This window comes from Neofelis nebulosa, chromosome 15 (assembly GCF_028018385.1).
Source record: "Neofelis nebulosa isolate mNeoNeb1 chromosome 15, mNeoNeb1.pri, whole genome shotgun sequence".
Classification (NCBI taxonomy): Eukaryota; Metazoa; Chordata; class Mammalia; order Carnivora; family Felidae; genus Neofelis; species Neofelis nebulosa.
The window spans coordinates 50,473,131-50,495,702 of record NC_080796.1 but is presented as its reverse complement, the minus strand read 5'-3'; the positions used below and the strand labels follow the sequence as shown (position 1 = coordinate 50,495,702).

The 22,572-nt window shown below is 46.8% G+C and overlaps 1 protein-coding gene across 3 annotated transcripts in view; it reads left to right on the top strand.

Annotated features, from left to right (window-relative positions):
• The first annotated feature begins 1,019 nt into the window (after positions 1-1,019).
• Positions 1,020-22,572, top strand: part of PM20D1 (peptidase M20 domain containing 1) — a 33,411-nt gene continuing 11,858 nt past the window's right edge. Inside the window, exons 1-11 of one of the 3 annotated variants that reach the window (XM_058700065.1) lie at positions 1,178-1,288; positions 10,085-10,378; positions 12,927-13,013; positions 15,444-15,676; positions 16,085-16,171; positions 17,258-17,391; positions 17,677-17,796; positions 18,501-18,576; positions 18,948-19,009; positions 19,257-19,335; positions 21,378-21,449. In XM_058700065.1, coding sequence (XP_058556048.1) covers positions 10,345-10,378; positions 12,927-13,013; positions 15,444-15,676; positions 16,085-16,171; positions 17,258-17,391; positions 17,677-17,796; positions 18,501-18,576; positions 18,948-19,009; positions 19,257-19,335; positions 21,378-21,449 — 984 coding nt within the window. In that variant the 5' untranslated portion in view covers positions 1,178-1,288; positions 10,085-10,344. Of the gene's footprint in view, positions 1,289-10,084; positions 10,379-12,926; positions 13,014-15,443; positions 15,677-16,084; positions 16,172-17,257; positions 17,392-17,676; positions 17,797-18,500; positions 18,577-18,947; positions 19,010-19,256; positions 19,336-21,377; positions 21,450-22,572 lie in introns of all 3 variants that reach the window. The other 2 variants (XM_058700064.1, XM_058700063.1) reach the window with 2 other exon arrangements.

The following is a 22,572-nucleotide window of genomic DNA, read 5'->3' as shown; positions in this document are numbered from 1 at the left end:
TGGGGCTGGAACTCACTCAATTGTGAGATCATGACCTGAGCCAAATCAAGAGTCCAGCACTTAACCACTGAGCCACGCAGGCACTCCCATAATACTGTTTTTAGATTGTTACTGAAAAGTAAATACATGATTGTAGTTTTTCTGGGGAGGGCCATGTTTTGTTTTGTTTTGTTTAAATAGGATTACTGAAAAGGGCAAAGTACTCCCTCTCTGAGCTTTGGGAAACACCAGGAGTGTGAATTTGCAGCTTTGGTCATGAGTAACTATGCAGCCCTACTATTGATTTTTTTCCTAGAAAATTCTAAAATATGTGACTGGTGGCAGATCAAATTGTATCAAGGGATCTGAAAGGAATGGTTTCTTCTGGTTCCAATAAATCTAATTTTATTCTCTGTGTCTTTAAGTTTTTTTTTTTTTTCCAAAATGATCCTGTATCCTGAATAGCTATGAAATCTCATTTTATTAAATACACCAAAATTATTAATACATAATCTTTCTCAAAATCCTTCAGTCTTAATGTATTTGCCTAGAGTTGCAAAAATGCACTAACATTAATATCAAAAACACTTTCAGTGAATTGCTAAATAGGAGCAAGCCCTCTGAACTGATCATCCAAAGCAATGTCTATAGATGGAGTAATACTGTTTCAATCTCAGAGTAAAGAAAGCCAGGGGCCCCGCAGAGCTCCAACACAGAATCTGGGGGGATGGTAATCAAGTCCTGAATTTCAGAAGTGAGAAGCAGATTAAGGTCTGGTACGCTTTGTTCATTTTATTTTACCTTTTCGCCCTTCAGTTTGACTTCTCATAGAGTGACCAGGGATTTCTGAGTATCTCAAAGCAGATCAAGCGCAGATAAGCCCTGACGTTTAACCGGAGCCCTCACCTCTACCCTACTTTTGCCTGTCCCAGGCGAAGAAACCACAACTCCCAAAAGACCCTGCGCCTCTGGGCGGAGCCTTCCCGTGAATTGGTGTTCCGTAGCCCCAGGCAAGCGGAGATTGGTCAGGTCTGGGAATAGGGTGGGGCTAAGGCAGCTGTGGTAATTGGAGCGGTGACTGGAAGACCTACGCGGGCTAGTCGTTCAGGTCCAAACTCCAGCTGCAGACTGGAGAGAGGCATGGCTCCGCTGCGTGTTTGCGTGCTGGCCCTGGCGGCTGTGCTGCTGCTGGGTATCTCCACAATGTCCAGGTCGAAGGGCCTGGGGGGCCAGAAGCATCAGAGGTCGTCGCAAATCCCTTCTCAGTTCAGCCAAGGCGAGCGCGCTGCGATGAAGGAAGCGCTGAAAGGTGAGCCTGGGCCTCTTTGCCCACCTATGCTCAGATACAGGTCCCTCTCTCCTTGGGCCAACCTGTGCCTCCCCACTTCGACGGCACTGGGTCCGCCATTGGAACTGGAGTTCCGCCACACGCCCCAAGCCAACCCTAGCCCGCGTCCCAGCACCTCGTCCCCAGACTTGCCGATGACACTCTTGCCCCAGACCTGGCTTCTGCGGACTCTGGTGTTCCCTGCCTAGCCTGGAACCTTTCTTAGCTCCACCCTCGTCCCTGTGGCCTTGGCCTTCACCCTGGCCAATACTCTCTGTCTCGGTATTGCAATAGATTTTATTGTACTTTTAACCTTCGAAAGTTTTCACTTCTGTTAAGTCTCTGCAATATCTTAAGATAAGACTAAAGTATCTTAATCTTATCTACAGAGGAGGGAAATTGAAGCTTAGGTCAATTAAATGAACTTCCCCAGGGACCCCACAGCAAGGAGTGAGCACTGGATGATAACACCTATGGCTTGTAGGATCCTCCCAGCTCCAGATGACTCCAAAAAGGGGTGTGGGGTGTTCCAAACTTCCTCTCCTGATTAAAAGACGTCTTTCCCCTAGACCTCAAACCAAGGTTAAAAACTCATTTGCTTTCTCAGTCTGCATTTTCTGGGAGAAAAAAAAGGAAAGTTTCTGTTGAGTGCTAGATCCTATGGGATAATGACATCCTTCCTCACCACTGGGCTTAGCTCCAGTCTTTTCCCTTTCAATAAGTAGTGTATCAAAAGAAACTGCCTACATAAACATGTGCAGGCAGATTCAGGGACCAAAAGCTAACCCCTGTGGTTGAATGTATATTGTGCATGTGCTTGAGCGATTGGCCAGGAGTCAGAGTAGAGCTTTCCCAAAGCACAGCACGAATAGTTAGTTCTCTGAAAGCCAGTGGACAGCTGCTCACCAGTCTCTTTACCCAGAAGAAAGCAAAAAGCTTTCTTATTTAAAGAACCCAAAGTAGAGACCTTATAGCCACATGGCTATATGGCCTATGTATACTTATATGGCATACACACACACACACACACACACACACGCACACACACACACAACTATATAGCCACATGCCTCCTGCTCCAACTCTGAGCACTTGAGTTCAGATTTTGAGTTTGCCTCATACAGGTTCATCTTTTTGAAACTTGACTTCTCCATCTATGTGTTGGGCTGTGATGTAGAGTTGATCCTTAGAAAAACTGATTCCAGAGGTGTGAGAAATAAGCCCACTGACCCAAAGGAGGGACACGGAGGCTTAGAGGGGAGTGAGGTGAGGCTTTAGTCAATATTCTTGCAAGAGCGGGTGTCTGATGGACAGACACAACGGGGCAGTTATGCAGGCAATTTTATCTCCTACTGCGCAACTCCCTCCACTGATTCCTCATTGGCTGAGTACTACAGAGGTTATAGCCTTACCCGGAAGTCACCTATGCCCACATAAGACAAAAAGTCTAATTGGAACAAATGTACATTCCTCAAGGTGACACAGACTTCAGTTCTTTGGTGCATGCTCATTGCCAAGCCGTGAAATGGAGGGGGGCGGGGGAAGAAGAACCAGGAAGTGAAGTGTCTAAGGGTTTGGGACTCGGTGAGCGGGGGTGGTTCATACATATTTCTAATAGGTTGTAAACCTATTGTTAATTCACAGCACAGTTTTTATTTCATATTTCTGAAAATGAATCATCTCACTTCTCACAATCCCTCTTCTAAGTGGATTCCATTTTCATTTATAGGTTATTTTGGGCACAAGGCACACACGTTTGTTTCTTTTTTTTTTTATTTTTTTATTTTTTTAAATTTGCATCCAAACTAGTTAACATATAGTGAAACAATGATTTCAGGAGTAGATTCCTTAGTGCCCCTTACCCATTTAGACCATCCCCCCTCCCACAACCCCTCCAGTAACCCTCTGTTTGTTCTCCATATTTATGAGTCTCTCCTGTTTTGTCCCCCTCCCTGTTTTTATATGATTTTTGTTTCCCTTTCCTTATGTTCATCTGTTTTGTCCCTTAAAGTCCTCCTATGAGTGAAGTCATATGATTTTTGTCTTTCTCTGACTGACTAATTTCACTTAGCATAATACCCTCCAGGTCCATCCACGTAGTTGCAAATGGCAAGATTTCATTCTTTCTGATTGCCGAGTAATACTCCACTGCATATATATACCACATCTTCTTTATCCATTCATCTATCGATGGGCATTTGGGCTCTTTCCATACTTTAGCTATTGTCGATAGTGCTGCTATAAACATGGGGGTGCATGGGTCCCTTCGAAACAGGACACCTGTATCCCTTGGATAAATACCTAGTACTGCAATTACTGGGTCGTAAGGTAGTTCTATTTTTAGTTTTTTTGAGGAAACTCCATACTGTTTTCCAGAGTGACTGCACCAGCTTGCATTCCCACAGATGTTTGTTTCTTAAGAGGAATCTTAAGATTGCTCCCAGGATTGTTCCAAAATGTGTTTGATTGTTTGTTTGTTTGTTTGTTTGTTTTCCACCCAGGGACCTCAAGTCCTAATCTTTTCCCTCTCTGCCTACTGAATCCTATCTTTTCTATCATATTCCGCCCCCCCCCCCCCTTCGAAAACGTGACTCCTAACTGCCATTAGGGATTGGGACGACAACCGATCTTAACTGCTTCCTGCTGAAAGGGGGGGATGACAGGGGTATGGCAGTGAGGGCAGGTTCAGAAGTCCATCCAGAGGTCCAAAATAATGGAAAAGTATTTGGAATGTCTGGGCTAGCAAAATTTTCTTATTTTTCTGATACATGCAACAGCTTCTACAAATGACATACAAAAAGATTATTAGACTAACAAGCATTAATATTCCAAATGCAATGTCTCCTAGGGAGGAGGTCACACTATGGAAAGATGCATTGTAGCCATCCACAAAGTCCCTGACCTGTCTGGTCTTTTTGTTTTTTTTAATTTAAGTATAGCTTTTCTTCCCTCTTCCATATTTATTTGGATCTTGTGATATTGTTACTTAGAATAGTTAAGCATTTGAACTAGTTTTTGGCTCTCAACCCTCAAATCTTCCTTTGGCCATCCAATTTCCAAGGAACAACTCCATGAGGTGTATTTAATTTTACCTCAAGGAAAAATTGATCTTCTATATCCAGATTACTGTACGCTTAGACAACTGTTTATCTGTCCTGGAGCTAGTAACACTATAGTCCCTAATTCAGTCATAATTGTCTCTTTCTAGCAAGGGAGTGGGGCTCTCTGGCATTATCAAAAAAAATGTGAAAAAAAAAGTCTCCCCATATGCACCCCGGTGGCTGAGAGAAACGTTTCGTCAGAAGTTTTCTGGAGACACTGTAATATGCCGTGTTTGGACGGCTGTGGCCGGGAGTGGAAAGGAGGGACACAAAAGGTGATTCCAGTGTCAAGAAGGAAATCAACCGGTTTTCCTTCTGCTTCCACAGTTACCCAAGGCTCTGGATTTCCAACAGTTGGTTCAAAGGGAGCCACCGTGAAGAACCCCAGGCCCATCAGTCTCTTTCAGGGACACTGGTTATCTGAGCCCTTGCAGACTGAGGTCCCCAAGGGCATTCAGATTTTCCAGTGAATGTCTCCACACAAGGGGCATGGCTTATGGGGTTTCGACTTCTGTTGTCCCCTCTGACATTCTTGTTTCCGGTGCCGTGATCGGCCACATAAATGGCACTTGGTGCCAGAACCTCGGGATGTCTAATCTGACCTAGTGCATAAGGCCACGACTATGGCCTTAGATTTTTTTTAAGCCTCCTTTCTTGTTCCTTATTCTCCTTTCTATCTCAGTTGTAATATGCCCAATTGGTAGCTCGTAAGAGCTTCTCCAGGGTCCCTTCCGGGCCAACAGCCAATTTTTGCAGCTTCCTTCAAATACCTGGGGCCGATTGAGTGACAGATTTGTCCTTTAGAATCGTCTCAGCTTCGGGGGCTATCAGGGAGATAGCCGTATATTTAACTTTAACCTTTCCAGGAAGGCCACCAGGCTGTCATCCTGTGTCTGTAAAATGGTGGCTAACTTAGCATAATTTAAGGGTTTAACCTTAGATTTCCTTACCCACAAAGCTTGGAAGTGGCAGCAATACCCTTCTCCAATGGGACTATCATAGTCCCAGTTAGGGTCTTGGGGCAGAACTGCCTGAACCCCAGTAGGGAACTGGGAGTCCCTATAGGACCTCCAGTCCCATGAGAATTAAGGAGTTGCTCATCCCCATATCTCTCGGCTGCTGCCAAAACATCACGCTTTTCTGTCTCATGAAGAGTCTAAATCAATAAAAGCATTGTATCTTTCCGAGTCAACTCAAAAACGTACCTAATATTCTGAAAAGCCTCTATATACTTATCTGGATCATCAGAAAATTTACCTATTCTTTTACCTGTCTTAAGTCATGCAATGAAAAGGTTTCTTGTAAATCTTATTTTGGTGGTGCCTTCCCGTGTTTTCTCCTTCCAGCACTCTAGCTTCTCGTAGTGGCAACGCACCTGCTACCTTACGGGGAGGGCCTGGCTAAGGTGGGCAGTAGGGAGCAGAAGCGCACGTTTTTAAGTCTGGATCGAGGTCCTGAGGAGAAGAAGGTTGGGGTAGAAGACTTCCCTTCCTCCTTTTCTAGGTCATTGTGAACCCTCGGAAAGAGTTGCCCATAAGGCCAGGATCGACCTTACACATATCTCGATTTTCTCTTAAGGTCCCCAGAACACTGAACATAGGAGATTTCTCCCCGTTCCCCCTCACGTTTGCAAAACAGGTCAGACTGTAGCATAGCATTACAATTGGTATTTCCCTATGGCCGGCAGATTTCCTCCTCCAATTTGTATTGGGGCCAAGCCTTGGTGCAAAAGAAAATGAATCACTTTTTCTTTAGGGTTTGTGGATCAAAATCATCCCAGTTTTTCCGAATACATCCCAAAGGAACATTGGCCTTGGTTGGGGATTTGCCCATCTATAGGAAAAAGAAGGAAAAGGCATCCCTTATCTCAATTTCCTATAGCTAGCCGGGAGAAACCTCATCTTGACTCTGACTGCTGGCCAGCAGAAGCCTCATCCGTAGGCCCCATGTTTTGGCTGGCTATCCAACTGGAAGTCGAAAGTCCTGTCAGGGGGCGCCTGGGTGGCGCAGTCGGTTGAGCGTCCGACTTCAGCCAGGTCACGATCTCGCGGTCCGTGAGTTGGAGCCCCGCGTCAGGCTCTGGGCTGATGCCTCGGAGCCTGGAGCCTGTTTCCGATTCTGTGTCTCCCTCTCTCTCTGCCCCTCCCCCATTCATGCTCTGTCTCTCTCTGTCCCAAAAATAAATTAAAAACATTGAAAAAAAAATTTTTTTAAAAAAAAGAAAGTCCTGTCAGTCTTGCGAGGTGCTGGGAGTACTTGCTCTTACCCAGCCTTGACCCTACCACCGAGAGTTGACCCGTCTTCCCCGGCTTCTCCTACCCCTCCAGTTTCCTCCCTGTGGGACTTTGGGGGCATTGACTATGACCAAGCAAGATTCCCTTGGTTGTCGAGGATGCATTAATTTTATTTTGGCCCAACAGAAATTTACATATCAATCATAATAAAGCTGTTCCTCTTTACAATATATTTTAAAAGGCTGGCAAAAACCTTTTCCTAAGGATAAAATCAGGCATTGAGGGGGGCTCAAAGGCCCAAAGCCAAGGTCTATTCCCTTGCCTTTTTTTTTTTTCCAGCAACGCCCACACAAACATGTTCCAGCCATGTGGGTGTCCATCTAAAGTCACTAGATTGGTACAAGTCGGCACCCACTGGGCTAAGTGTAGCCAAATGACTCCCATGTATCCCGGTAAAAGCCCTTCATGTGTCATCCCTCACATGACACAGGCACCCATTCCTCCGCCCTGCAGAAACAACACACATGCGGAGCATTTGGAAGCCGCCAGTGAGGACACTGCTTCCATCTGCCCAGCCTTTGGATCAAAAGAGGGGCAGTTTCAACCAAGGCTTGAGCAAAACAAGTCAAAAGAGAGAGCTGCCCTGCCCTTTTGGTGCAAATCATAGTTCTTTCCATCTTTTTGGGCAGACAAAGGAGAAAAAAAAAAACAAAACTTTACCCTTTTTTTTTTTTTTTCCTAAAAGCATTTTAACCTTTGTCCATCCTGACCACACATAAGATTCCTTGCCAAAGACTTCCTTTCACAAACCTTCTACAACTTTCCTTTGCATTTAGATTTTGTCCCAAGCCATGCCTCTCCAAATGACCAGTCTCACTTAGGACAAAATTATTTTCTTTTACCTCCAACAAAAATGTATTTCCATTTTTTTTTTGTAATTTTTTTTACATAGCTACTTTTACGTACAAAGTTGCTTTCCTTATTTCCATCAGTCTTAACTGCATCTAGCAGAATTTTAACTTTTAGAAACCTTAGTCTCCAGTGAAAAATAAGTAGTTACCATTTGTGAACTGTGACTTATGGCAAATTTATGAATCTGTCAAGCACAAAGCATGTTTACCAACAGACCCAAATAGCTTCAGTTTCTCTACAATAAGAACTGAAAAGCACAAACCTATGTTTAGCAATCAGTGTTTTAGCATTTTATCTCATTAGGTATCCAATGGATTTAATCCCTTGTATTGTGCAAGCAAAACTTTCAAGTTTCAGGCTATCAAAGACTTTGAAAGCTATCTTAACAATTACCCATGAAAACTTGATATAGAATAAGCCATCATTTTAAGTCATCTTATTGCTAACAAACTGCAACAGAGACAACAGGAACTCATTAACCTTAAGTAAACCTGGTTAATAAAACAAAAACATCAAGGCTGCCATGAGTTCCTTGAGGAAGGTCACGCTCTGAATATTTCACGTGTCAGGGAGCTGCAGGGAGATTTATTTCAGCTACATTTCTCTTGCCTTTGTTTTCTTAATCATTTTCCACCCCGAGGGGGTCCTCTGTTTCTCCCTTTCCTTTCAATCATCTTCTCCACAGTAGTTACCATAATCTTTACTTTCTGGTTTTGTCTCTCCTCATCCCTCTTTACGAATCTTTTGTACCTCCCTGAGCAATTCTGTCCACCTCGCATTCCATCCATCCATCTTCTATAACTTTCTGGAAATATCAGGCCAACTTCTAGTGACAAAATTAACCTTCAGGAGACCTTGCCCCATTGGGTCCTCTGGATCTAGGCCTGAATATTTCCTCATTGGATCCCTAAGCCTCTGTAAGAAATCAGTTGGGGCTTCCTCCTCTTACTGTATCCCAAAAGCCTTACCAACATTCTGCCATCTTGGAGCTGATTCCCTGATTCCTTTGATTATTAGCTCTCTTAAATCCTACATCCTAACCCTGTCCCAAGGTCATTACTGTCCTAATCAGGGTCTACATTGGGAAACTTTTGTTCAGCTGGCTGAACACCCTGGCCAGGAGAATAAGTTTCATATTTAATGCTGATAACTCTAAACACGTGTCTGTCTTAGTTAAACAACAAACTTTCAAATTAGTTTTTAAACATTGACTATGTTCTACCTGCATCTGCTCAAAAGTCAATCACTTGTTCCCCATTATCAGTTTTTACCTGGGACACCAGTGGGGGAAATCTGAAGTGGGCCACCCAAGTGGGTGCTCTTTGCTCCTTGACATGGAGGGTGGGAGGAGCCAATGGTGTGGGAGGCACCAAGGAGGGTTCGGAATCAGTTATGCCCGACGCACCCTTAGGTGGTGCCAGAACAGGAGGAGAGGGAGGGGAAGGCAGAAGAGGTGAGGTGCTAGCAGAAGGCAGAGAAAGAAGATTCCCAGTTCTAAACCTTGTCAGCTCAGAGGGAGGAGCAGACGTCCTGGGGTTTTTTGTTTGTTTGGTTTTTGTTTATTTGTTTTTCCAACTGAAGTGGAAATATGGAGTCTATGTCAGACCGGAGAAGACAGGGAATTTCCCCAAAACAAAAGGAAGGAGTTTCGGCAGCTGCTTGGGAGTACTGCTTAAAGACTCCTTCCTAGTGTAGACTAACCACAGACAACTGGCTCTAATTATCATAGTCATTAACCCAGGAAATGAATGAGAGAGACACCCCCACATACAACCTCGGGTTTTTTGGAGGCCTGTTTAGACAATCACCCAATATATCAAGAGGGAGTTTACTAGCCAAACACATTGGGGCAAACACGTTCTGCAAAAGGCCCTCAGTTCTGGATCCTTATGTAGGGCCAGAAAGCCTGGACACGGGGTACCTCAGTCCATTTGCCCTGTTTCTTACAGAAGAGGTCTGTATTAAAACTAGTGTCCCGTTAATCTACTTCATCTCCTAAGGAGTGTTGACCGACCCCAGTATTACAAAAGATCAGTTTTGTGTTTTTTGTTTTGTTTTGTTCTTTAGATCTTGCAATCTGAATTGATTCCAGTGGGTTAAAAGGCATCCCAAGGGAGAGTCCTTGGTGACTGAAGAACATCCCGTGTTTCCTCAGTTTCAGAGAGTATAATCCCTTTCCTCCGGTGTACTAGAACTTGTCATTCACATAAAGGGCCCTATAGATCAGTCTTCCTCTGAGCCAAAAAACAGATGGCCCTTTAATTGGGTCTTTAGTCCAAACAAAACAGCAGAATTTGATCATTTTATGTTTGTCCTTATTCCTTATACAAGGAGTGTCCTCCCAGTACCATAACGTTCACCCCAGCAGACTATCTGGGGGAATCCGAAGAGACCCGCTTCTTTCTGGGTGTCTCTTCCCTTACCCCTAAGCCTGGAGTTTTTGTTCCTCATCCTCCACCAGGCTAGTTCCTGCCCCTGAGTTTCCCTGGGATGCTCAATCCCCCTTAATGGAGGTTTCTTGCACTTTCCAGAACCGACTGCATCTGTCTCCAGCCGTTTCCATTGCGGGAGAATGGAACCATGGATAGAGACTCCTCATTCCCTTCGTATCTGGGATATGTCTCAGTCACACGCACTCAGTCTCTGAGGATTTCCCAACCCCCAAAGCAGTACTTATTGATGGGGTTTTTGGGTGATGGTGGGGTGGCCTGGATCCAATGACCAAGGAAGAATTCTTGAAGACGTCTTTGGTGCACAAAAGTAATTTTATTAAAGCACAGGGATAGGACCCATGGGCAGGAAGAGCTGCACTGGGGTTGTGACAGGTAACTGATTATATACTCTCAGGTTGGGAGGGGGTTAGAGACAGTGTAATAAGTCTTTAAGGAATTTTGGAAGCAAGGTTTCCAGGACCTTGAGGGGCTAGCTGCTGTTAGAAAAATCACCATTTATTACCATTTAGTAAAACCTCAGTCATGAGACCCTTCAGGTGTCTATCAGGGGACCATAAGCTTGGAGTATGATTCCCAGCATATATCTTGGGGGGAGTTGAGATAAAGGAAGTTTCCAAAGGAATTTTTATGTATTAGACTTACAGGACCCTGGGAGGTCAGGATAATGTTGGGCCAAGATTGTCTTTTGCTTCTAACAAAGTGTCATCATCAAGGCAGCTGAGCTCCTAGAAGGACGTCACTGCCTGTTTCAAGGACTTGTCAATGGACTGTAGGCAGTAAGGGAATTTAATTTTTCACTTGCCTTTGTTTCCCACATCACCATGGCAAGCACTTATACCCCCTTACAGCTTGATGAGGGTGAAATTAGGGCTCCAGGAATTGGAGTCTACAGGTTTCTGGAGATTAGGCTATGGATCAGATAGCCTTTTTCTTGCAGTTTACTAAGTTATCTGTAAACTGAAGGAGACTCCTGTCTTGCATGACTGTGATCTCTATTAATCATTTGCTTCCTTTCCTTTCCCCTGTTCTTGGGCCACCAGGAGTGTCCAAGGAGTATCACACATACTCCACGGGACGGTGGGGGGCAGGCCGTGCTGTTAGTCTGTACTTTGCCCTCAGCTTGCCCCATGCTCCCTCATCACTTATATTCCAATTTTCCTACCTTGGTCCATGCACGGAGTCACCAGGTCACCACAATGTCTTTTACCCTTTTCCCAGCATCACTTCTTCTGCCTCCAAAGGTAAAAATTCTCGGGCTCCATGGATCCTGCCAGGGGTCAGGGCCCTCCCACAGAAAGGCCACCCAAACCGGGGTGGGGCACGTCTCCCCTGTCACAGGAGGACCTGGACCCCGTGGGTCCAGGTGAATCCCAGACAGCCCCCAAATATGAGAAATGGGCCTACTCACTCAGTCAAAGGAGGGACACAGAGACTCGGAGCAGAATGAAGTGAGACTTTAATCAACGTTCGTGTAAGAGTGGGTGTCTGATGGGCCCGCACACTTGGGGCAGTTACAGCAGGCAATTTATCTCCTAGCGTGCAACTCCCTTCCCTGATTCCTCATTGGCTGAGTGCTACAGAAGTGATAGTCTTACCCGGAAGTCGCCCATGCCCACGTAAGGCGAAAAGGAGTCTGATTGGAACAAATGTACATTCCTCGAGGTGACGCAGAGACTTCAGTTCTTTTGGCACATGCTCATTGCAAAGCCCGTGAAATGGAGGAGGGAAGCAGAACCAGGAAGTGAAGTGTCTAAGGGTTTGGGACTCCATTGTTGGGGGGGCGGGTCATTCAAGTTTCCAATAGGTTGTAAACCTATTGTTAGCTGGAGAGCACAGCTTTTATTTGGTACTTCTGAAAACGAATCATTTCACTTCTCACAAGAGATGAGTTTGTCTTTCATAGGCCTTCCCTTGACAAATACACTGCCTAGGTGCTTTTGCTCTTCCCACCGTGTGTTGGGATATCTAATAAAACATTCTCATAATTTATTGTGTTTCCCCTCCCATTGGTGTTTACGTATAATAATGGAACTCTACAGTGTAAAGCCTTCATGGCTCAAAAGGATAAGCCTAATGACAATTAGGTAAATATTTGGATAACATGGATGAGACTACTCAGGACTAAGGAGTTTGTTTGGGAACTTCTAAATCTACCACTTCCCAGGCATCATGTGCCCAAAAAAGCTGGCCTTGGCTGAGCGATCAGTTAGACTCCAGATGAGCCAGTCCATGAGGAACAAGCTTCCTCATTCATGTAGGAACCCAGGATAGCGGGCTCCTCTGGTTCATCAAAGGGATGATGGTTTCAGAGGCAGAGTGAGACTTAGAAGCAATTTATAGCAGCTTCCTACTTAAGGTTAGGGTCCAAAATCTACTCCAGTCCATCTCCCCTACCCCTATCTTGAACTTTATTTTCTTTTAAGAATTTGGGGCACCTAGGTGGCTCAGTCGGTTAAGCGGCCAACTTCGGCTCAGGTCATGATCTCGCGGTCCGTGAGCTCGAGCCCCACGTCGGGCTCCGTGCTGACAGCTCAGAGCCTGGAGCCTGTTTCGGATTCTGTGCCTCCCTCTCTCTGACCCTCCCCTGTTCATGCTCTGTCTCTCTCTGTCTCAAAAAATAAATGTTAAAAAAAAATTTAAGAAGAATTGTATTAGCCTAACCAAACACAAACCACCTGGGTTGAAATCCCAGTTCTGCTGCTTGTCTCAGGACAGTCCTGAGCAGCTCACCTAATGCCTCTAAGCTTATTTTCTCACTTTAGAATTAGGGAAAATAGCAGTGCCCCCCTTATAGGATTGTTCTGCCCTCCATAATAAGTTTGTGAATGCAAAAGAACTTTCTATGCACAGAGGGATATGGGAAAACGAATGGTTGTTATCATCTGTAACCTTCCATCTCTTGACTCCCTGACCCTGACAGGTGCCATCCACATTCCAACAGTGTCTTTCGGCCCCAAGGAGATAAACACAACAGCCCTGGCCGAGTTTGGAGAATACATTCGTTCAGGTCAGCCACAAGCTGTGGAAGCCGGGCGGGGGGGGGGGGGGGGGGGGGGGGGCGGAGAGGGGGCAGTAGCCCTGGAGACATGATTCTTTTACAAGGTGATAAAGAGCTTCTTTTGTTACTGACCAGAGGACAGCCAAATTCTGTGGGCCTATTTTGAGTTTATACACCATGGGAAGGAATAGAAGGTCTCCAGGAGTCAGAACAGTGGCAGAGCACAGACCGTAGATTTATTTGGCCTTTGAAGGGGTCCCTGGGTGGCTCAGTCGGTTAAACGTCTGACTCTTGATTTAGGCTCAGGTCATGATCTCACAGTTCATGAGTTCAAGCCCGTGTCGGGCTCTGTGCTGGCAGCGTAGGGCCTGCTTGGGATTCTTTCTTTCTCTCCTTTTGCCTCTGCCCCTCGCTTGCTAGTGCTCTCTCTATTTCTCAAAATAAATAAATATTTTTTTAAAAACCTTATTAGGGCACCTGGGTGGCTCAGTCGGTTGAGAGTCCAACTTCAGCTCAGGTCATGATCTCACGGTTCATGAGTTTGAGCCCCGTGTGGGGCTCTGTCTGTGCTGACAGCTCGGAGCCTGGAGCCTGTTTCAGATTCTGTGTTTCCCCCTCTCTCTGCCCCTCTCCCACTCGCACTCTATCACTCTGTGTCTTTCAAAAATGAATAAACATTAAAAAAAAATTGTTTTAACTTTATTGGAGCATCTGGATGACTCAGTCGGTTAAGCATCTGACTTTGGCTCAGGTCACGATCTTGCGGTTCATGAGTTCAAGCCCCACATCGGTCTCTGTACTAACAGCTCAGAGCCTAGAGCCTGCTTCAGATTCTATGTCTCCCTCTCCCTCTACTTCTCCCTTCTCTCTCTCTCTCTCAAAAATAAATGAACATTAGGGGCGCCTGAGTGGCTTAGTCAGTTAAGCGTCCGATTTTGGCTCAGGTCGTGATCTCACAGTTTGTGGGTTTGAGCCCCACGTCTGGCTCTGTGCTGACAGCTCAGAACCTGGAGCCTGCTTTGGATTCTGTGTCTCCCTCTCTCTCTATCCCTCTCCCACTCACACTCTGTCTCTCTCTCTCTCTCTCTCAAAAATAAATAAACATTAAAAAATAAAGAAAGAAATAAGTAAACATTAAAAAAAAGAAAAAAAATTTATTTGGCCTTTGAAAAACTAAGACATGTAGCTAGTTGGGTTGGAGTTTGAACTCTCCCTATCTTTGCCCTAAATATGCATCAGTCAATAAATATGATGCAATCAAACGGTAGGGCTAGGAAAAGAAATAAAAGGCACATAGGGCACCTGGGTGGCTCAGTTGGTTAAGCGGCCGACTTCGGCTCAGGTCATGGTCTCACAGTCCGTGAGTTCGAGCCCCGCATCGGGCTGTGTGCTGACAGCTCAGAGCCTGGAGCCTGTTTCAGATTCTGTGTCTCCCTCTCTCTGACCCTCCCCTGTTCATGCTGTCTCTCCCCGTCTCAAAAATAAATAAAACATTAAAAAAAAAATTATAAAAAAAAAAAGGAACAGCATAAGAATAAGTAGGACCAGGAATTCCTTCTTCTGTGCAAGTTTCCAGAACTATACCCCATGTGCCTCCCACCCCTACCTCCATATACACCTATGTACACACCCCACCCACCCAGGCCCTTTCTTGGATTCTTTACTGCCCCATTTCTGAACTTTGAGTCAGTCAGCAACTTTGTGAGCTGAAGAAAGGATGGGTCAAGAAGAAGAAGAAGGAGACTTGGAACTCCCCACTCCCTGTGTGAAAAGCTCATGGAGAGTAGCGAGACCCTCTTCCTAAATCAAATAAAAAACCAGCTTCTCCAAAGTTGTTGGGGGTGGAAGAGGCTGGCCTAGGTACTTGGCTGCACCCAGTAGTCCCTTCTCTACCACTACCTGTGACCTGAGTAATTGACCTTGAGAACATCCACACCGTCAGGCAGAAGTATGGCTTTACGCCAGGCAGAACAATCTCTCCATATTTGCCATGTACAGTAGGAATATTATTTTTAAAAAAAGGTCTTTCTTTTTTTTTTTTTTTGATATAAGGGTCGTGTTTGGTCCCAAGTAATTTGGATATCAGAGACTACTATATTTAAAATTTAACTGGGGCGCCTGGGTGGCTTAGTCGGTTAGGCGTCCATCCGACTTTGGATCAGGTCACGGTCTTATAGTTCGTGAGTTCAAGCCCCACGTCGGGCTCTGTGCTGACAGCTCAGAGCCTGGCACTTGCTTTGGATTCTGTGTCTCCCTCTCTCTCTGCTCCTCCCCTGCTCTCACTCTGTCACCATGTCTCTCAAAAATAAGTAAACGTTTTAAAAAAGAATGTTTTTTAAAGGGACAGGGGTGCGCATTTTGTATCAAATGGTAGAAAAACCAAAGGCAATTGTTACATCTGGCTTTCTCTCTCGCTGCTTTTCATCCCTTTCCCTCTAGTCTTTCCTACAGTTTTCAAAACCAGCTTTGTCCAGCATGAAGTCATAGGAGAGTACAGTCACCTGTTCACCGTCCAAGGCTCAGATCCCAGCCTGCAGCCCTACATGCTTCTGGCTCACAGTGATGTGGTGCCTGCCCCTGACGAAGGATGGGAGGTGCCCCCCTTCTCTGGGTTGGAGCGTGATGGCTTTATCCATGGCCGAGGCACACTGGACAACAAGAACTCTGTAATGGTGAAAGACTTTGTTCCCTTCGCCTTGGGGCCCTAAGGATTCGCCCAGGATGGTGAAGCTCTCACCTGACCCCCGGGAGGCAGGAGGTTATGGTAGAAAAAACCTTAGCTCCAGGAGACTTGGGTTCTAGCCATCACTTCTCTCGGTCTTGATTTCTCAACTGGGAAATAAGGGCTAGAGTAGGTGATCTCCAGGGATCCTTGTAGCTCTGACAGCGACACATTTATCCTTTTCTCCAGGTGGTAAATGTTTTACGCAGAGCCACGCTTCCTCACATCGCATCCCCCAGGACCACTTGAGCTTGTTCTCTTTAAAGACAGTCTGTCTGATCGCACCAGTCCTGATGCAGGCAGCTGACTGTCGCCAATGCCCTGATACTCCTTCTTCCATTGTGCTTCTATCCCCCAGGCAATCCTGCAGGCCCTGGAGCTCCTGCTCCTCAGAAACTACATCCCCCGAAGATCTTTCTTCATTGCTCTGGGCCACGATGAGGAGGTAGAGCCTCCTTACCCCATAAACTATCTCTAGGACCCCTGTTTGGAGTGGGGGGGAAGGGTGTTTAACTCGAGTCCAGCTTGCTTCCCAGCTGCAGGGCCTCCAGAATATGGTGTGGTGGTCTGCCACCTTCTCTAGGTATCTGTGTGCCAAAACTGTCTAAATCCCTTGACCAAGATGCAGATTCCCAGGCCCTGTGACATAGATTTGAATTTGTTGTTACAAGACTTTATATTTTTTAGGGCAGTTTTAGGTTCACAGCAAAAATGAGAAGGTTGACAGATTTCCCTTATACCGCCTACCCACACACATGCACAGCCCCTGCCATAATCAACGTTCCCACCAGAGTGGTATTTGTGACAGTTGATGAACCTACACTGACAACTCGTAATTACCCAAAGGCCTAGTTTACACTAAGGTTTACTCTTGGTGTACATTCTGTTGGTTTGGACAATTGTATAATGACACGTATCCACCATTTATAGTCTCTTACAGAGTAGTTTCACTGCCCTAAAAATCCTCTGTGCTCCACCTCTCCAACCCTCTCTCCCTCCCCCAACCCATGGAAACCACTGATCTTTTTAGTGTCTCCATAGTTTTGCCTTTTCCAGAATGTCGTATAGTTGGACTCATACAGTATGTAGCCTTTTAAGGTTGCCTCCTTTCATTTAGTGATACTCCTAGATCTGAATTTCTAACAGACTCCCCGGTAATATCTGAGGCGGGCAGGTGTTCCATCAGTGACACCTGAGAAACACTGGTGTGCTAGAAAGAGAACCAACAGGGAGCAAGGAATCAATGTTTTATTTCCAGTGATGTCAGTTACTTTGACCTTGGGCCAGTCACCTCGTTCTGTGGGTCCCAGTCTCCTCATTTGTGAAATGAGGGCAATTTGGCCCTTTCAGCTGTGACATTCCAAGATTCTGTGAAACAGGGTTGTGTAAGGCCCTTGCCCTCCCTCTCCCCCACCCCAAGAAGGAGACTGGGAAGGGAGGTTCTGGAGTCCCTAGCAATGCTGAATGGGTCTTCATTAGCTGTTGGAGGTCTGGCTGAGGAGCACTGTGGGTGTGGGTTCGATGTCTACAGATCTCAGGCCACAATGGGGCTCAGAAGATTTCAGCCCTGCTACAGGCAAGGGGTGTCCAGCTGGCCTTCATTGTGGACGAGGGTAACTTCATCTTGGATGGTTTCATTCCCAACCTCAAGAAGCCCTTTGCCATGTGAGTAAAGTACCCCATCCCCCCTGCCCCCACCTTGGAAGGTGTTCTCATCCCATTTCAGATGACTCCAGCCTGGTGTCTGTGGGCCATACTAAGACAACTCTTTCTTTTACCCCTCTTGCCCTGATCTTCAACCAGTTCTGGGCTCCCCCTTCCCTTTCTCCTCTATTGTAGATTGTTTACAGCAGCATGAAGCCAACCTCTTAGCCCTCTAAACCACTGGTCCCATGGGATAATTCAAGGGGGGAGGAAGTCGGGAGGGCCCTCTCTGATCCTCTCCTACAGCATTGCAGTCACAGAGAAGGGTGCAATTAATCTCATGCTGCAAGTAAACATGACTCCAGGCCACTCTTCAGCTCCTCCAAAGGAGACGAGCATTGGTATCCTCGCAGCCGCCGTCAGCCGGTAAGCAACACCTGCCTCTGCCCCCTTGCCAGACTCCGGTTGGAAGACTTGGCGCTCTCCCACTTTGAGTTTGAAGGGGCTAAGCTGCCTGGCCTGAAGCTGGGCTGAGAAGCCACGACGGGGCCACAGAGAGGACAGAGCCAACAGTACCCAGGCGGGGGCTAGAGATCAGAAGAGGGTTTGTCCATATTGCAAGCGAGAGCTGGCCAATAAAAGCTAGGTCAGGACACGAGGGCTGCAGGCCGCAGGTGAGCATTTCAGGGTCTCACCTCTGGCTGGGTTTTCTTAGCAAAGTGGGAAGATCTGTATTAAGTCAGTGAAATATGTAACCGATTATCTAGCAGTGTTTAAGGCTTTGTGCCCAGTGATGGGCATACAATGGTGGAAAAAACAGACAGTCCCTTTCCAGAAGGAACTCACAGTTTGCAGCAGAGACTGATAATTGTGCTACAGTGTGGTAGGTGACATGACAGTGGGGGTGCCTCCCTGGACTTGGTAGACAGGGGCAGCTTCTTCCGATGGACTAGAGGTGGTTCCATCTGTGCTTGGAGATCTCCAAACGGGTGGGTCAGTGGAGGTGATAGGAAGGTGAATGAGAGACATCCTCACCAGGCCTGTTGAAAAATCCTGTCTCCCTCCTTCTCTTCAGACCCCTGCCCTTTGACTGGGGGTGGGGAAGTCTTGAGAACCCCATTCTCTTCTAGACTGGAGCAGACACCAATGCCGAACATGTTTGGAAGCGGACTACTGAAAATGACATTGCAGGAACTGGCACATGAGGTGGGAGAAGGAGTCTCATATGCTCCCGGTCAGCTGTGGAAGGGGAAGAAAGGGTGGCAGAGGAGTAGCTTCTAGAGTAAGAGAAGGGCCCACTGCTGACCAGGGCTCTACACATGCTCACCTGTTTTCAGCCAGAGGCTGAGCCAAGGCTTAAAGATCTGGCTTGGTCCCAGGGCTTTAGTGCTTCTCTAAGACCCTAAGACCTGACACAACCAGGCACCCTTTGGGAACTGGCTCCCACCCATCCTGGAGGCTACCACTGAGGGCCCTCAAGGCAGATATAAAGCAGGGAGAGACCCAGGCCTCAGGTACAGTGACCCTGGTAGGCTGACGCCTCTGAGATCCCGCTGACCTGGTTCTTTCCCTTGCAGTTTCCCTTCCCTACCAATATAATCTTGAGCAACCTGTGGCTATTTGGGCCCCTTGTAAGCAGGTAAAGTTTTCTCTTTCCTTCTCGCTCATCCTCCCCTCCCACCATACCTACCCAGTCCCCACTCCTTGGCTTAACTGGGCTTGACTAATCATCCCTTAGCCACCAGATGCTACATCTAGTTCATATACAGGATGTCCCTCTTAGTCTTAAAGATCTCCAAGATTCAGGAAACTGGGTGCTCTTCAACCTGTTTTTTCTTCACATTAGATGGTTTTCCTATTGTCTGATCTTTGTCCTTTTGCTTTAGGTTAATAGAGAGGAATTACATAACCAATGCACTGGTCAGGACCACCACGGCGCTCACCATGTTCAATGCAGGAGTCAAGGTAACATCTCCTGGATCCTCCCCTATACCTTTTCTTCACTGCCCACCCAGCCCTCTACCCTTTGGCTTTATCTCCTGTCTCCTTCTTCCTTCTCGGATTACAGTTTGAATAGTAGGAAGGCCCAATGCTGAATTGTACAATGACATCAGTTGGGTAAGCCACAAGAGCAGGTGTTCTAGCTGCGGTCCATAAACCCTCTGAAATTGCCAGGTTTTATATATGTGTATTTCGAGGGGTGTCCGTGGCCCCTCTCAGGTTCCTTGGGTCCGTACCCCTTCAAAAGCAACCATTACACTAGTATGAAGGAGGGTGGTTTGGGAGTTAATTTTTGTGAACTATACTCATTCAACGTGATATATATTTACCTAGCATGTTGGTCATGTAGACTAAATATTCTAACATGTATACCATCAAGGCTCTTTTGATTGTTCTTCATCATACTTTGGAAGATTTATCCACCTAACAAATTTAATGAATGACTAATGTCTTTTCCCCTAGTGTTACCCTGTGTTGAAAGAGAGAAACTCACCTGCCATTTATAAAATCTATGATAACATTCGTGATATATACAACACATAATATGTATACATTGTCATTTCCCAAAATACACTAAATAATGGGTAACCTTAGCAAACATAAATTCTATAAAGTTTACTCTCACAGTAATAAGTTTTGAGTGATTGTTTTTTTCCAGGAACTACTTTTTGGCAAACTGGTCTACTTCCATTTAGATTAGCCACTAAGGGGCATCTCTGTTTAAAGGAAGAAGCCATGGAGTGCCTGGGTGGCTCAGTCAGTCGAGTGTCCAACTCTTGATCTCAGCTCAGGTCTTGATCTCAGGGTTGTGAGTTCAAGGTCCACATTGGGCTCTGTGCTGGGTATGAAGCCTGTGAAAGAAGGAAAGGGAGGGAGGGAGAGACAGAAGGAAGGAGGGACGAAGGAAGTCACAGCCACACTGGTTAGCCTGGGCCTAGGCCTTTCCGAGAACTTGAGAGAAGTGACACCCTTCCAGTTACTACCAGTACCACCAGCACAACGTTAAGGAGTGCCATTCACCTTGCACACAGTGTGGCCTTGCGGAGCTCTGGTAATCTGGGGCCCAGGCTGAGCCTGGCACCCCAGTGAATTCCTGGCATGACTGACTGAAGTGTCCAGTGCGTCGGCCAGACCCGAGCTGTCTTCAGCTGCCTTAAAGTGTTCACCGGAATAACAGTACTGTGTCCTTGCATTTGAATCCCACTTTATCTGTCCAGAATCCTTTCATATTTGTTACTCTATTCGATCCTTTTCACAGCTCTCCTAGTACTATTGTTCCAATCGCCATTTGGGAAACAGAGGCACCAACAGGTTATAATTATTCAAAATCACACAGGTGCTTTATAACAGCCCAGTTCTTCTGTCCCTAGTCCGGTGCTATTTTGCACCAAACCAGTGCAAAGGAAGATTCAGAGTCGAGGCATCTGTTCTCTCATGGGCCCTGAGGAAAAAATCCACTCAGAGCCTAACTCTCTTCTCCAATTAGGCCTGTGTTCTTCCTGGTCAGGCAGAGAACGGAGTCAAATTTTGCAATTAGACATGGGAAACCACCCTCATCGTCCCCTTCGGGGAGCAAACACACCATGACTGGCCTGCAGAGGCTCTGGGTGCCCTGTCCTGAGTAAGCTGTAACTGCTGCGGGAATGTCCTGGGTGCCCTGGGAAAGACAGCGTATGCACGAGACTGCCAGTGTGGCGCTGCACGGGGCCAAAAAAGACATGTCCGGGTGGTCACAGAGAAAACGGTCTTGCTCTGAGCAGCTCTCCAGGCCCAAGACCCCCCCTCCAGGCCCAAGAAGCATGGAGATCTGACCTAACACAGAAACACATCTCTAGCTCTAAACATTACCACTTGTCAAGGGCCCAGAAGAGACGAGGGGCTGGCCAAACCATAAGCCCTGGACCTTTCAATCAAGTCAGCTTCCTTTTTCTCTACTGGGGGTGGTTGGCCCTTCCTGGGTGGGGAGCACGGGTGGCTCAGCCCAGGGTTTGTGGTTCCCTCTCCAGGTGAATGTCATCCCCCCGGTGGCCCAGGCCATAATCAACTTCCGGGTTGACCCTGCACAGACAGTCCAGGAGGTACGTAACCTGTGTTTCCAACAACTGGCTCAGTGTCAGGGAGGTGTGGTCCTCTGGATTTGGGTTTAGCTGCAATCCCAGGGTCGGCCCACCTGCTTTTGTTGACTTGTTCAATAACATTGCAATTTTCGAAGGCTTCTGGGTAGCTGGCTAGGAATAGGAGACCTCTGGTACAGGGAGCCTGGGGGCGGGAGATGACTCCTGATAAATGGTGACAACTGCGTGTGGCACTGTCCTAAGGGTACACGTGCTCATTGAATGCCCACCGCCCACTATGAGGTAGGAATTGTATCATCCTTCTTTAACAGGGTAACTGAGGCACAGATCAAAAAGACAGGTAAGTGGGCACCTAGGCAGCTTAGTGAGTGAAGCATCTGACTTCGGCTCAGGTCGTGATCTCACGGTTTGTGAGTTTGACTCCACATCGGGTGAGCTCCAGCCCCGCTTGGGGTGAGCATGAGCCCCATTTCTCTTTCTTCCTCTCTCTCTCTCTCTCTCTCTCTCTCTCTCTCTGCCCCTCACTCACTTGCACCCTCTCTCTCTCTCAAAAACAAAACAAGACAAACAAACAACAGCAGGTGAGTGACTTGCCCAGGATTGCACATCTAGCAGGCTAGTTCCAGAACCGCCACACCGGATGACGATTAAAACAATTAGGGGTGAACAGCCGAAGGACCAGTGCAAGGAAGGGAACTGTCACTACCTCTGAGGGTCAAGAGAGGCTTTTCTGACGGAGAAACTTGAGCTGCAATGGAAAGGACACACAGCACCTGGTAGAAGCCAGGCGTTCAGAGTCAGGCTAAAATAACATAAGGCTAAAGAGGAGGACCGACCGGGCAAAAGTGGCAGGTGGTGAAAACGGAGTTGCAGCGTGGGGGTCAGGCCCTTGCGTACCTTGCTGAGGATTTGGGGCTCTGATTGGCGGACAGAGGGAACCGTTAGAGGTCTTCCAACAGGGCCGTGATGTCCCCAGCTGTGCTTTTAGGAAGCTGGTGCTGGTGGCAACGCAGAGGAAGTGTCAGAATAGGAAGAGGTGTTTGGGAAGCTGTTACAGCCTCTCAGGCAGTGGACTGGGCCCGGGTGATGGGGCGGAGAAGGGCACCTGCCAGGGACGTGGGAGATG